Raw genomic sequence first — 16,397 nt, forward strand, 5'->3', positions numbered from 1 at the left:
TGGATTGCAGTGGTTCGATAGTTGATGGATTGCAAGGGTTTGATGTTTGATGGATTGCAAGGGTTTGATGTTTGATGGATTGCAAAGTTTTGATATTTGATGGATTGCAAGGGTTTGATGTTTGATGGATTGCAAGGATTTGATGTTTTATGGATTGCAAGGGTTTGATGTTTTATGGATTGCAAGGGTTTGATAGTTGATGGATTGCAAGGGTTTGATGTTTTATGGATTGCAAGGGTTTGATGTTTTATGGATTGCAAGGGTTTGATGTTTGATGGATTGCAAGGGTTTGATGTTTGATGGATTGCAAGGATTTGATGTTTTATGGATTGCAAGGGTTTGATAGTTGATGGATTGCAAGGGTTTGATGTTTTATGGATTGCAAGGGTTTGATGTTTTATGGATTGCAAGGGTTTGATGTTTGATGGATTGCAAGGGTTTGATGTTTGATGGATTGCAGTGGTTCAATAGTTGATGGATCACAAGGCTTTGATGTTTCATTCAGGATAAAACAATACAAATTTAAGCACTCCTTTTGTTGTTTTATATGAACATATTAATTAAAGCAGTCACCTTCTGCTTCCTTCCAGTTGTGTTTTAGAATCTTGAATATTTATATATTTGTTTGTTATGAACTTTATTTTTTGTAATCTACTGGTGCTTTTATTTACTCTTGTTCAGAACAAATTAATAACCAAGTGTTTGTTTGCTGGGGTACCAGCTTGGTTTGGATTTTGACAGATTCTACTTAAAGATGACTGTGATGTGATCTAGCCATGCTGAAGTTAAAGGCTTTCATTCACATCATGCTAAAAAAACTGAACATTTTATGCGGTACATGGAAACACTTTACCCATTAACTTTATTTGTGAACTCTGAACCAAAGTTGGTAATTGTGTGTGTATTATGTTGGTGACAGAGTGACGCTATCAGAATAAGATTACACTATAGTTAATTCCACACAGCATCACAAATGTTATCCTATCTGTAACTCATTAAATTATCAGGTCAGCATCATTAAATGTAGCTAAAAGTACCAAATCCCAATTGATTTCAAATAGTTCATACAAAACAAATTAGGTACTTTTCAGCTACATTTAATGATGATGACCTGATAATTTCATGAGTTACAGATAGGATAAAATTTGTGATGCTGTGTGGAACAAACTGGAGTGTAATCCCATTCCAGTATAATAAATGTCACTATGAGTCACCAACGTAATCCACACTCAATTTAACAACTTTGGTTCAGAGTTCACAAATTCTATGTACTAGCTTTGAGCTGGTGTCCTGTAAAGATACTTAGATTCAAGTTATTTTGTTTTCTTCAATCTCAGTCATTTTAGCTACCTTATTTCTTTGCAAAATATTTGAATTCTGTTTTGCTGCTATTCCTGTCTCTTTTTGAGAGGTTACATCTTCTCCCACCTTTGGCTCTATGCTTTCTTGAACCTGTTCCTTGACTGAAGTATTACGCTGAGTTTCCAAAGCAGAAGCACCAGTTCTTTCATTTCTTTTCCCTGATACCACCTGACCATTAAGTGCTTTTTCACTTTTGTTCATGACAGAGTTTATTCCATTTCTAGTCTCTTGAATAGGTGCTATCTCTTTGCCCTGATTTTCTGTTCTTTCCCCAGCATGACCATTTTCTGTATTTTCACTTTTGTCCTTGTTAGATTTTATTTCACTTCCAGTTTCTTGAATAGGTACATTCTCTTTAACCTGATTTGTATGCATGTTCTCTGTATTATCTATATCAGTAGATGTACCATCATCAACTGCATGTATGTGATCAATGGGTCCTTGTTCCAAAGTGTCAGTGGGCTGGCTATTATTTGCAGCCTTTTCATCAATCTTCTCGACCGATTTTTTTGGTGATTCTTGTATATCCTTTAAAGACTCAAGGCAACAAGGATTTGATATATCCATGGTCTTTTTCTTCCCTTGCTTTCGTTTAAATTTCATCTTCTTCTTCCAAAATGTTTTCAGTTTCTTAGTAATCTGTTTAAGATTGTTTACATTTGTTCCAACAGCTGCATCCTTCCTGCCAAGCATTATCTTGATCTTGTTAATTGAAGACTTAGGCTTCTTTTGGGATTTAACTTTGGTTGCCTTCTTGTCATGCATCAAAACAGATTCTGTGGACCGTGTCTCAGTTACTTCAGCCATCTCTGTGCATGCAGTGTCAGAAGCGGAGTCATCACTGGAGTTTGTATTGCTTTCACTATTATCCTCGTTATTATCACCAATGTCTTCTGATATGGCTTCAGCACCATTATCACTTGCATCTGACAGAGTCACATTATTCATTTTGCTCTCCAGGTCCGCAGTATCACTGGATGCAGACTTATCATCAGATGAAACGTTTCCCTTCATATCCTGAGATTCACCATCGAGACTATTTTTTAGAACATTTTCTGATGTGGATCTACTCTGAGGCAAAGGATGAATTGGAAAAATAGATGGGTCAACAATTTCTTCATTTAGCCCTGGGGAAGAGGAGACTGGATATTTTAATGCAGAGTCTTGAGCTACATTTATGTTGTCTGGACCAGTTTCTGCATCAGACTTGGCACATACGCTAGTCACCTCTGAATTCTCTGGTCCTGCAGAAGCAGCCATGGAAGACTTAGCGCTGCTCACATCTTCACCAGAGATTTGACTGAAAATCTCTGCAAAATTGAGAAATACCTGTATTTAGATTAACTTGAGCAGTAAACAATAAATTCAATGCTAAGAAATGTTATTATATGAAAACATACAACAGATGCTGAAAGACATAGTAAATGATGAGCAGTCACTTGGTCATAATCGTATGTGTCAAACAGAAAAATGGCAGCCATACTAAACATCAGATCAGTTCCATTTTTATCGAGGACCAAATAGAAATTAGTCTTTTACTTTAAACCCATGCTGATATGACCATCCATTCAGGAGTAGTAGCAATATTTTCAAGATGACCACTGTGGTGTCCATATTGAATATCTGAGCTGCACCATTTTCATTTAGGACCAACTAGACCATGGGATAAATGAGCATGTAAAGTTTCATGGTAATCTTTCAAGTTGTTTAATAGGATTAGTGATAACAAAGTTGTGCTAACATACAGATGGATGATGGACAACAAACTATCCCAAATAGCTCTTCTGGTCCATGACCAGTAGAGCTAAAAATTTAAAAGTAATCAGCTAAATATTTTCCAATTTACATGTGAAGTTTGGGAAGTGAAAATGACCAAGAATGCATTATTTTAAAGGTGCAAAAGTGAGGTCAGCCACTGCACTCACAATGGGACAGCTAGGACTGAAATCTTTGGTACATCAATCACAAAAGATTCTCCATTAGCATCATATTCCTTAGAAGCTGATCTTCTGGACTGAAAGATGCACTTGGCAACTTGGCCCTAAAAGTTTTCTTTGCAAAGAGATTGTTTGAGATGAGACAGGAGAATCTGTAAGCAGCTGTGTAGGAGAGAGCCCCCATGCTGCAAAAGAAGGTCCATCCTCTGAGGTAAGGTCCTGGGATAATACACCAATAGACCATGATCATTCTACCACCATCACTGGGGCCACAAAGGATCAATCAAAATGAACTGAGCTGTGAAGTGCCTGACTTTGCGAAGGACCTGTAAGCAAACAAACAATCCCACCTCAGGTTGAAGGTGTCCACTGCCTAGGCCCTCAGGTCAGGGACTGGGGAAACATAAAAGGGAAGTCTGTTGTACAGATTGGCAGCAAACAAGTTCATCATTGGTGCTCCCCAAAGATGGAACAGAGAGTCTGCTCTGGACTGGGTGAGTGATCATTCTGTAAAAATTATCTTCCCTTTCCTTGACAGACTGTCCATGTTCTTCCAGCCTGGAATGTTGCATATTCGAATGAACATTCCTTCTGAAGCTGTCCAGTGTAGGAGATTCCAAACCTCCATGCAGTGAGAAGGCACATGTGTGCTTCTTTGTCTCTTGAGGTACACTACCACTTATGTGCTGTCAGAGGAAAACAGCAACCTCTTATCTGCTGGATGTCCCCCTAACAGACTAGAAACACTGTACTTATTTCCAAATTGTTGATGTGGAGGGCAGATTTATCCAGAGACCATAAACCATGAAGAATCCTACCCTCTGGCACTAGTACCCAAAGGTGATCAGTACCCAGTGGCTGGTCACCATACAAGGAGTCTGCTGGCAACTCAGATCTGTAGTAAGAGCCAACCTCAGATCTAACAGACTTGGATCTGAGCACTCCCTTCTTAAGGGGACTAGATAAAGTCACGAACAGCAGGTCCTTGGGAATAAAAGGGTACAGTAGAGTGTGCTGCTCCTCCGTAGCAGGGGGTGCAACTCACTCTCTGCCCTTTTGGACATGAGAGGGTACTGCTCATCCCCCAAGGGGAGGCACAACTCACTCTCTATCCTAGTGGTAAAGAGAGAGTGCTGTTTGTCCCACTAATCCTAGAAGTATCCATGGAGACCTGGAAAAATTTGATTGGGGTATAATTCTGAAGTTCGTAAAGAATATTTAGCACACTAAATAATAATTCACTCATTGATCCATGTAAGAGGCAGCTAATCCTCTTTATGTAAACAATGCTGAACCATACATCATGATGACCAAAAAATATGTAAGAGTCTTTCATGCATATGTGATGTATGGGGCTCTCATGCAGGGCCAATTCAGTGTTCAGGAAGATTCCGGTTCACCCTGATGGGAGGATGGAATTTCAACTGGTCAGCTGGGTATTTTCCTCCAGAAAAGTACCAGTCATGCAATGGCAACAGGTACAATATTACTGATATTAAATCAGAGTATTTAAAATTGCATATTATACATGCCAGATGTTTAATAATCCTCAATCTAGGCACTAGCAGGGCACAGTTAACTTTAGGTCTTTATAACCTGGACCTTTGTCAAGGCATGCAGTCTTGAAATTAACTTACTATGCAGAAACCATCATTTTCTTAATAATTTTCCCATGATCATTACTTCCGATGTTAAGACCAGAATCTATGAGATTCTTTGTGGGTACATGAGAAAGCTTGCCAGTGGCTTCTCGTGAGTTGGTGGTTCTTTCTGGTGTTTTCTCGGGTTCTTCCTCCACCATTTATACTGGCCGCCATGTATTGCCTATATTGTGTTGAAAAATGGCATTAAACCCTACAACAAAAACATCTTTGTTACCCTCTGTGCAAGCCATCCACAACATCTAGAACAAAAGTTATTTCTCCAAAACCTATTTTCTTTTAAACACAATGACCCTGACCTTTGACCTGTTGACCCCAAAATCAAAAGGCCTCTTCCATACATTAGGTGCAAGTCCATCAAAAGCTTTGATCAAGGTACATGTAAATGGTCTATAACAAAAGTTGTCATGCAAAAACCATTTGTCTTCCTTTGGTCAAAGTGACTTTGACTTTTTGATCCACAAACTTTGATGAAGGTATATGGTCAAGAATTGAAATTTTTGTGCAGAAACCATTTTTTTCATTCAGTCACAGCTACCTGTAGTATTCTCACACCATCCTGTTTGCACTACACCCCCCAAGTTTAAAAAGAGAAGTCATCAAGAATGTGAAAAATACACAAGGCTTAGTCATTTCAGTCATTGATTTTTAAAATTTCTAACTTGATTGTCAACATGCGGGTCCCAAACACTGTCCACTTGTTGGCATTTTGAATGAAACAGGAGTTTCTTTAGCAACACAGTCACCATATTTGTTGAGACAGTCTATGTTTTCAAGCGACAGATGATGTAGTCCACCATCTTTGATAATTTAAATAATTCTGTAAATTTGGTAGTTTAAAGATTTCCAAACATATGCTGAAAGAAATTAAATAGTCCTCTTATTTAATACCATTGTAGAAATAGGTGTAAACTAGCATTTACGATCTTCATCAGATAATTTATTTTGAATGATGTCGACCATATTAGTTCAATTAATAACTACTTCCATTTTGTCACATTTCTTCATGTGCCCTATAAGGACATTGCATCTTTATCTGGAGAAAAAAAGTAAATGTGGTATGCATTGAATAATGTATTGCAGAATGTCCAGATATGGTATACAAATTACCATGAGAATCTCAAGTTATCTGTCATGGCAAACAAAGTATGGTCGGTGTAAACATACCAATATAATCTACCTTATATAGGCTTAATAATTTTATCATTAGCCAAAGTTCCTGAAAAACAGCTCTGCTTAGATTTTAAATAGAGTCATCTTTTTGTCTTTGACAATATGTAGTTTTATTTGCTCCATTGCTAGATATAGGATCACTTGGTAGCCTCAATATGGCTGAGGCTACAAGATCATAGCTATCTGGTATTGAGCTGAAACAAAATTAACAACAGATGGACAGACATACGGATAGACTACATCATAACATAATTCACTCCGCCTTATGCCCAAAATATAAAAATGAGTATGAATGGCAGCTACTCTGCATATCACTGATATAAACTGCCACAAAATATCATAAATGCTTGGAAATACTGTGCTGAACATAAGTTCCAAGTACTTTTTAAAGATAAAATCAAGATTTCACCAAAAAAAAGAATTTTCTAGTAACGGTTTGATAAATGTCACACCATTTCTGCATTTCTACTTTTCAGGTGCATTTGTTATGCCATCAACAAGAAAGTGTTCGTCGGTTATAGAGTCAGGAAACCAGCTATCTGCATATACATCAAAGCCAAAACTGGTGAGAAAAACAAAAGGAGACAAGGTACTATGAGGGACAACACTAATTATCCCTACAGGCTTTCAAACACCCTTTTGTGAAAAAGATGTAATTAAGAAGAGTTATTGTATTTTATAAAGTAGGGAAAAGGTAAGGGAAAACAAGGAAAATCTAACAGAAATACTTTTTGTACCTGAACCAACCAAATCGCTTCTCACATCTCTACTTACATATCTGCTAGTCCAATCCAGGAAACTTCTTTTTCCTGGAAATAAACAAGCTTGATGCTGCACCAGCCAATCTTGAACTGATAGAACAGCTCAGACAAGACTGACATACTCTCTCTACCACTTGTGAAGCATAACAAACAGATGGACTAGGCAGTGCCTAGACAAATTTTTAATATCTTCTGGAACAAATGTTCCTTAAAACTGCATTGATTACTGAAAATAAAGCACTGAGAGATATAAGAACCTTATCATGATGGTTAGTGCACATTAAATTAATGAAAAAATGTCTCCAAAATAGTAAAAACCTATGATAATAGGGCTGATTTGAAGAACAGAATGTAAAAGTAGGCAGCAAATGAAAAAGCTGGGAAAAGTTGTATAAGTAGGGTAAAGTTGGCCAGGTTGACCAGCTTCACACCACTCTTGCTCAATAAGCTGAGTGTAATTTAACACCAGTATGAGTAATCTGGTCTTTAATAAGTTTTAAAACAAAACCTGTCCAAAATGGGGTAGGCCCTGTAAAAAAACTTCCAGCAGACCCCCTAATGATTTTCTGAAATAAGTGCACCCTCATAACCCAACAAAATAAACAAAACAGAAATCAACCTTCTGGTGGCTTTGCCCCTTGAGGTGTTCCACACTTTAAACAAAATTCAGCTTCTTCCTCTAATAGATTGCTGCATGCTAATCCATCCTTCGTCACTCCCTTACATGGTATCTGCTTTCTCTGGTTCACTGGACTACCACACTTAAGACAAAACATGCAGCCCTCTTGCAACTTGGAACCACAAGGTGTTCCATCCTTTTTCTTCCCAGAGCACAGAATGATAGGTTCAGAAACAGCCGTTCCACACTTAAAACAAAACTCTGCATCATCACTCAGATCTGCATTGCATTTTTGGCACTTCATGCTGAAGGTTTTCTACCATCATGTTCTCACTTGGAAGAGAGAAAGAAAAAAAACAAATTTATGAGTGATATACACTTGAAAGTGGAACAACATACAATGAAAGTCATTTATAAAGAATCATTAGGACTGATGCATCGATGCAATTGTTATAAAGGAGGCATTAATTAATAACATTAAATGGTACAGTTGTCCTATCATTATGACAGGACCACAGTATTAATGCAATCTCAGTGCCATAACTGTGGCACACAAGTAAAACCTCTAAAAAATATGGTGGTTACTACTACAGTATTTAAATATTTGGTCATTGTATATTGTGTTGAATAACACTACTCAGTGTCGACAGATTTATCGAGGAGGTAGTTAACTTCCTCCAAATTGACATAAAAGCTTAGTTAGGCCATGTCCTGAAGTTTAGAAACATTATTCTGTGCAATTCTGAGACATTTCCACATTATTATTCATTTCAACAATAACTTCTGGTGTGATTAATTATGAACAATTCTCAAACTTCCGTTGACCATAACTGGAACTGTTAAGTACAAAGCGCTTAGATTGCTTCATGTGACAGAAGGGGCCCCAAGTGGCTGAGTGGTGTAAAGTGCTCTCCGTTACTTATTACTGCCATCTCACCTCTGTCTGTGTGGGTTCGAGTCTCAGATTCGGCTAATGTGGGTATGTGAGAAAGCTTGCCAGTAGCTTCTCGTGGGTCAGTGGTTCTTTCCCGTGGTTTTCCTGGGTTCTTCCACCACCATTAACACTGGCTGCCATGTATAGCCTATCGTGTGCTGAAAAATGGCGTTAAACCCTACAACAACAACAACAATCATGTGACAGAAACACACCTTTACAAACCTGAAACTGAGGTCACTTTTTCATGCTAATATTCTATAACAGTGTTGACAATGGTCACTGCCTTCCTTTCTGAAAAACTTCCCTTTAGTTAAGTCTTTATTAAGAAGAGACCATTTCATTTTCTAAAGGTGGGGGGATTACATGCTTATAAACAATTGTCTTGCTCTGGTTTGAAGTATAAAATAGGACACAATGCCAGTCCTTATTTTACTTAAAACAAATCTTTGTTGTGATGGATGAAAGAACAAAATATATCCAAGTTGGAAAGAACAATCTAAGCCCCACAGATGAAATGGCCAGTCCCTTATAGTACACATGCAGTCAAAACTGAACTACCCCGTAGTTCATAGCTGTGTACATGAACATTCAGCCTCATGACGGGGCATTTATTGCTTAAGAACTAAGCATATATAAGTGTAAATTCAATGTTTTCTGTTTGTTTATAGAAGTGGTTATCAAATGGAATTTAATTGTCCATACCTCATGTTTAAACATGTTTAAATTTATACTATTCAAGAGAAGCTCACCAAGACATGCCTTTCATCAAATTAGTAAGTTTGTTCAAACTTCTTTGAATAGAGCGGAAGCATAAACTAGTTTCAAAATAAGTTGATCAACCTTTTCTTAATATATGTGACTGTACTGAATAAATTATTGTTTTATTGTCCAAATATATAATTCAATAAAAAAAAAACACTGATAATTGAAATGGTACAGTATCTGATCATAAATCATGCTTGATGTCTCAGTCTTTCCATTGGGAGGTCTTCATTAACTGGCTGTTCAAATGTCAATCTGCAATTTCAACCAACCCCTTCACAGTGACACTATGGTGATTTGTTGGTATTTATCCCTCCATCATGGAGGATTATAGCAATGAGAAAGTGGAGGGGATTAATTCCCCCTCTGCAATGCATGTAATATTGAAAAATCAATTGAGCTGAATCAAGAACAATATTGGATAATAATAAAATCAAAATCATTCTATTACAAATAAATATCTGACAGTCATGAATATGGGATTGACTTCCTTCCTTTTTTAAAACCACATTATATTTAATTTTACATCCCCACATAACAATATCTGCAAAAAATTTTAATAATTATCAAGAGAAGGTTTACATATTTTAGAAAAGTTATACTAGTATTTTCTCACATTGATCTTCATGCTTTTTTGCTTTGATATAAGAGGACCAGATTTTATCAAATGAAAATACTTCAAAATCAAATAACTTTTTTATAAAATCAAATATTTTATATAAAATGGTGATTTAAGTTTTCATATCAATCATCTGATGTCATATTGTCATGTATTTATATCTATCCTTCCTTTTTGATATTATTTTTGAATTATTAATGATATTAAATATTAATTTCAAATATTCTTGGAAGACTTTCTGAATGTTAAACTGGCTGAGTTTACTTTACTGCCTTGTTAACAAAATAAATACAGAAATGAACATACTGTATATGTGTCTGTCACTGATGCACGAACAACCCATTCCAGTTACATGTGTCATTCATATATATATATATATATATATATATATATATATATATATATATATATATCCACATCTATGCTTAAAAGGATTGTTTAGTAGGATTTTTATGCTTAAAGGTTTTTTCTTAAAGTATGCATCTACAATTTTTCACAGCGCTAAGGAAAAAAGCAGAAGTTGACAAGAATTGGTTATAATGCACATTTCATATCAAGTTGATTCAGCGATAATGTTGATAACAGTTTATTTAAACTAGACAGTATTTAAAATTTGTGTAATATCTCAGTAATGTTCCTTGCAGCATAGTATCTATGTTTTATAAGTGGATGATGCTATTTATCTATGGACCCAACTTTTAATGCAAGTGGTATATAAACATGTACTTTGGAAAATAAATCGAGTAATCCAACTTGCTGGGTTGATTCCTGACATTCTAGACACCATGAAAACCCATGAAAGTACCTTACAAAACGTTGGAGAAAAAAGTAACCTAAAATGATCAATGGGGCAAAGAAGAATTACTATCAGTCAGCTTTAGAAAATAACTGCAATAAGAACTCTACATAGAATGTTTTTAACAACCTAGGTGCAGATAAATATTCCTCAAGGTCATTCAAAATCCAACAACTTAGCCAGGAAAGCCAAGTTATTGATGAGTATGTTGAAATAGCAAACACACAAAACATTTTTGTCAGTATAGCTTACAAAATTACCAAAAGGAACCCACTGTAAGCTCTAATCACAATGAACTAAATTTCTCCTCAGAAACAATTTAAACACAAAATTTTGAACTGCTGTAATACCAAATGAAACATATTAAAACAATTTTGCAAAAATATTGCAACAACAAAATCAACATGCCCAGATAATATTGGATCACATCTCCTGAGGACTGTCATATACAATATCTGACAGCATAGCTTACATATGTAATCTGAGCATATCCACCTCCATGTTTCCCCAGACATTGAAACTGGCACCATTTACAAATCTGGTAGCAAAGATGTCAATAGCTACAGACCAATATCTATCTAGACTACTTGAAAACACAATTTTTTGATGTATGTATCAACCTATGACTGAATTTACCAAAACCAATCAGTGTTCAGAGAAAACCACTCCTGTGTAACAGGCCTTAGTCTCCATGACCGACAGATTGATCTCTGCTTTAGATCAGTGAAAATTAGTTGGATCATTACTAGCTGATCTTTGAAAAGCATTTGACATTGATGATCATGATATTCTTATTATGAAATTGAACATTCATCAATGTGGCGATTCAATCACTGATTTGCTTACTTTGCCCATATGGGTTCGAGTATGAGGCTCAGCCAATATTAGTAAGTGAGAAAGCTTGACAGTAGCATCCCGTGGGTCACTGGTTCTTACCATGGTTTTCATGGGTTCTTCCTTCACCTTGCTTGCATATCAAGGACTCAGCTGTTAATGAGTCCAAAAGTATACATACGTTTACTCAAATACTTGGTGTCCTAGAGAACCCTGAATATAAACTGTTCACACCCACTGAAAAGTTTCAGGAAAGAATTAAACATTTTATTGGTAGTCTTTTTAATTTGTACATGAGTATGAAGGAATTTTGCCTTGAAAGACAACAATAAGTTGTTGTTTAATATCTTGTTATCTTTAATCTTTAAACTAAGGGGGAGAAAAAGAAATATACACAATGATTTACATTATGTAGTTTTGGGTGAGGTATTTTTCTTAACAGCACTTTGAATGCATTATTTGTTACATAATGGTGAGGCAAAGGGAGCTAAGTGTCTTTCCTAAGGACACACAAAGACAGTCCTAAACCAAGGGTGGCCTCAATGGGAATTGAATCCACAACCCTTTGATCATGAATCAAATGTTCTACCAACCATGCTAAAAACTGTTTACATTTGTTATATTACATATTTTCAGTTCTGAAGATGCTGCAGAAAACACATTCTTGGTTACAAAAACAATTGAAACAAAGATACTGGTCTACTAAAATGCTAAATATGCTGCTTCCTTGACACCTCGCACAGATAACTCATGAATTTTGCTTATAATATTGTCAGGAGTGGATCGCATTGTTTTTTGCAAGAAAATACCTCTAAAACTGGCCCCTATTTGTTGAACGTGAAGAAAATTGCAGTTAAAATTGGTAGATGAAACCTTGCTATATCATTTGTTTTATCATCAAAAACAGTGACTAGTAACTGGAAATTTGAATCATCATGAAATTCTCAACTTTTAATACAAAGTCTTATATTTTGTTACGTTTTCTTTCCATGCAACATTTTCAGTACAATGTATATGAATAATATCCAAGTTTTGAGCAATGAAAATGTCAACAAAGATTCAGTGTAATCATCATAAATGCAATATGCTCTCCTGTATTCAATAGTGAAAAATATAAATTGACCATCACAGCTATCTCGGCAAGCATTTCTGCAAGATTCTAAGTTCCTATTGTCCCATGACCTCTGACTTGCTAAGTATCTGCAGCATTGTTACACTCAGTTAAAAGCAGACATGGTTTGTATTATTGCGTTTTTTGCATCATTTGTATCAAATCAAATAATTGGAGAGGAGAAGTTAAAAAGGCATGAAAATCCTACCTGCATAAGAGCTAGTGGTCACGGTTGTGTCAGATCAACTCACTTTCACTGATCACATGAACACTGTTGTCAACAGTATTATGTCAGAAATATAATTAAACTACGTTCATTGTGATCATAGATAGCAAGGCAACCTAGTGAAATGAGTATTTTGTGAATAAAAGCTTTGTTTCACAGGTACAGTTCATTATGGAGAAGCAAGTTTCAGAGTTTGTTGTGAACTTGAATTGGCACTCACAAAATTTCCTCATGGATGAAAAGAAGTTTCACTATTACTTTTAATGAAATCACAGCATCAATATTTTACTAACAGACCAATAAATGAGTTTCGACACTGACTATTGTTTCATGCAATAACTGTCTCTATGTTATTTTAAAAAGGAATCTTTCTTGTTCCTTTCTTGTGAATCAACCACAATAAAAAGCAGTGATGTTACACACAATGTTTTCACATATACATGATGTTGCTAAAACCTCTTGGAATAAGGTTGTTAATGATGTTTCTGACATGGGGTATCTTGAAAATAATGGTAATTTATACCAAGAAACTAACAACTTCATAAAAAATTATAATCATTGACAATTGTTCCCAATATGATTATACAACAACTGTTAAGCCATTTAACAACCCTATTACCACCACCACCCCAGACTTTCTCAATAGCCAGTTGTGATGGCATCCCCTTCTTAATGAAGTAAATTGCAATCCTAATTCAATAAAATTTCAGTGAAAAGTTTTGGCAAACTTTTTAGTGAAATCTTACCAACATTTCAGTGAAATTTTAGTGAGATCTCGCCAAAATCTCAGTGAATGTTTGGTGAAATTTTCAGTGAAATTGCAACAAAATTTAACAAAATTCTAGTGAAATCTGACCTAAATTTCAGTGAAAAGTTTTGGCAAAATTTTTAGTGAAATCTTACCAACTTTTCAATGAAATTTTAGTAAAATGTCACCATAATTTCAGTGATAATTTTGTGAAATCTCACCCAAAATTTCTATGAAATTTCACCAATATTTTGACTAAAACTTTCAGTGAAATTTCACTTAAATAATAGTTAAATTTCATTGAAATTTCAGTCACATTTTTACTAGTGAAATACGTGCAAATCTGAATTGCAATGTTACTTTTGAAGTACTGTTTCTGACTGATATTTTTTCAATGAAATTTAAGTGAAATCTCAATCACAAAATCTCAGCTTTTTTCAGAAATTTTGGCAAAATCTGTGTGAAATCTTAGTGAAATCTCAATCACAGAATCTCAATGATATTTTCAGAAACTTAGGCAAATTTTCAGTGAAATGTCACTGAAATTTGGTGCAATACCATTATTTTGTTGAAATATGGAAATTTCACAGATTTTCAGTGAAACTTCAGTGAGGGTTCCCTTCCTGGTTTCACTACAATTTAAAGGTCTGTTTGCAAGAAATATTAGGGTAATTTATTACCCTCATGTCTAGTCTCATTGATGTGCACATTTTCTATATTTTGCAATTCTCCTATTTTTTTCTCATTACTTAAATTATTGTTGATTTATTTGTTTGTTCATATTTTTCATTTTTGTTTTTATTTCTATGTCTACTATTTTACTTACCCATTAATGCATCTAATTCTGCTTTAATTTGTGCATTCCTTTTAATTATAACATCATCTGGTGAAACTGAGATTAATAAGGACAGTCTGAGCAGCAGGGAGGGTGAACCCTACAAGGTTTAGAAGGGTCCATTTGCAAAAATAAAGCTTCCTACAAAAACGAAAATACAAGGTCAATCACTCATTCGGTTAGCTCATTTTGTTATTTTATTTTTGATGCTTGTGTTTTCAAATCTTTATGTGTGTTCGTTTACCCACCCAGACACTCATTTTTTGTTGTCACCCTCCCTGCTGCTGTAGAGTGGTGTAATTAAATCATTATTATATCAATAATGGAATCTCACACAGCTAAACTAGCTCGACAGCAACTAGAGGCAATTAAGAAATATCTCCCTGTTTGTGATTCTGTCAAGCACCCGTACAGAAAAATCTCACCAGTTCACATGAGCTGCTCATAAGCTGCACATGAGAACCTTGTTAGAAATGTATGCAAATTGGGTAGATTGTGCAGGCTCATGTGTGCAGTTTGTTAGATCTTGTGAGCCAAGGAAAAACCAACCTGATTCTCACGTGAGCAGATTTTGCTCACGTGAGAATCTAAATTTTCACATGAGAAAGTAGAACTTAGAAAACATTCTTTTCCATTACATACAACCATGTTTGAAAATAAGGCAGAGTTCTAATTTCTCACGTGAGTTATCACATGAGAAACTTGGACTTTGATTCTGATTAAACACTTATTTCAAATTTATTCAAAGTTGGATTTTCTCATGTGAGTTATCACATGAGCAATTTGGACTTAAATATTTTGTGTAAATGTTGAATGTCAAGCATCCCCATTATTGTCAAATAGACATCATTTCTATTTTGCACTTGTTCATGTTGCTTTGTTGTATTTTTTAAATTTTAAAACATCTTCAACTTATTTTCTCACAGTGAGTTTTAATCTTATTTTGACCCAACAGGCTCCTTGTATTTGAACATATTAAGGTTCATTTCACTGTTCATAAAACGAAACAATTCAGAATTAAGGTCTCATATAACCAGGCTACCCATTAAACTTTAACAGCTGTCAAAGAATAGAGTTAATAACTTGCATACTGATCGTGGTTAATGTTTAATAAAGTAATCCGTAAAAAGGTGAAATGTTTCTCTCCCCAAAATACACAGTTTACAAATATAAAAAGGAAATAAAACTTTTGCCCTAAAATGAATCCTATGTTCCATAAACATATGATGCAACTCCTTTATTCACAAACTTCTAAAACCCCACTATAAAATTGTAAAACAAATACATAGCCACGTATCTGGGAAAAAAATAAACACTGATGCACAGTCCTTTTGGCCAAATAAACTCTAAAGTCATTTTCCAGAAAAATTGGAGAATTACATAAACTATATCGTTTTCTTCCATGCCTAACATTCGCACAAAAAGTTAATACAATCTTATACTTACTGAATTGTGTAATTCGGCTTAGGGGTCATCCATTTAGTACGTACGCAAAAATCTGGCAAAGCTTGACCCCCTCCCCCCGCGTACGTACGCTTGACGCACCCCTCCCCATATTCTATAAAACGGCCCATGTTTAATCCACGCAGAAACCATAAAGGATTAATAATATTAACGTGTTTAATAAAATATTGTCCACCGATGTTGAATGTCTGGCATCAAAGAAATACACGGGGTAACATTAAACATTTGTCTAGTGTCCGCCAAAATTCAAACGCCAACTGAACAGTCGAACAGGTTACGTATTAGACAAATTATTATGGAGGTTTCACCCCAACCCCGTTTCCTATGCATATGTACATTATCAGTAAAAAAAAACCATGTACTGTACATAAAATTTAATAAATCCGTAAGAAACTGCCTAATCCAGTCGTGTTTGTTTGTGTAGCTGTTTCGCACTGTTTTACATGTGTATATTCTTGGCAATGGAAAATTTTGCTTATTTGCAGCCTTTTAAATGTTCTGATTGTGTCATTTCAAAGTTTATAAAAGAAATTTCCTATTGAAATAATCACA

General features: G+C 35.3%; 1 protein-coding gene across 1 annotated transcript in view; it reads right to left on the reverse strand.

The window, feature by feature from the left end:
- Nucleotides 1–1,240: 1,240 nt before the first annotated feature.
- Nucleotides 1,241–16,397, reverse strand: part of LOC149786022 (uncharacterized) — a 33,813-nt gene continuing 18,656 nt past the window's right edge. Inside the window, exons 2-3 of the mRNA XM_089976314.1 lie at nucleotides 7,514–7,846; nucleotides 1,241–2,672 (exon numbers count right to left, since the gene is read on the reverse strand). Coding sequence (XP_089832440.1) covers nucleotides 1,309–2,672; nucleotides 7,514–7,817 — 1,668 coding nt within the window. The 5' untranslated portion in view covers nucleotides 7,818–7,846 and the 3' untranslated portion in view covers nucleotides 1,241–1,308. The remainder of the gene's footprint in view (nucleotides 2,673–7,513; nucleotides 7,847–16,397) is intronic.

Source organism: Sinohyriopsis cumingii, chromosome 12, assembly GCF_028554795.1.
Source record: "Sinohyriopsis cumingii isolate HCF-2022 chromosome 12, ASM2855479v2, whole genome shotgun sequence".
Lineage (NCBI taxonomy): Eukaryota > Metazoa > Mollusca > Bivalvia > Unionida > Unionidae > Sinohyriopsis > Sinohyriopsis cumingii.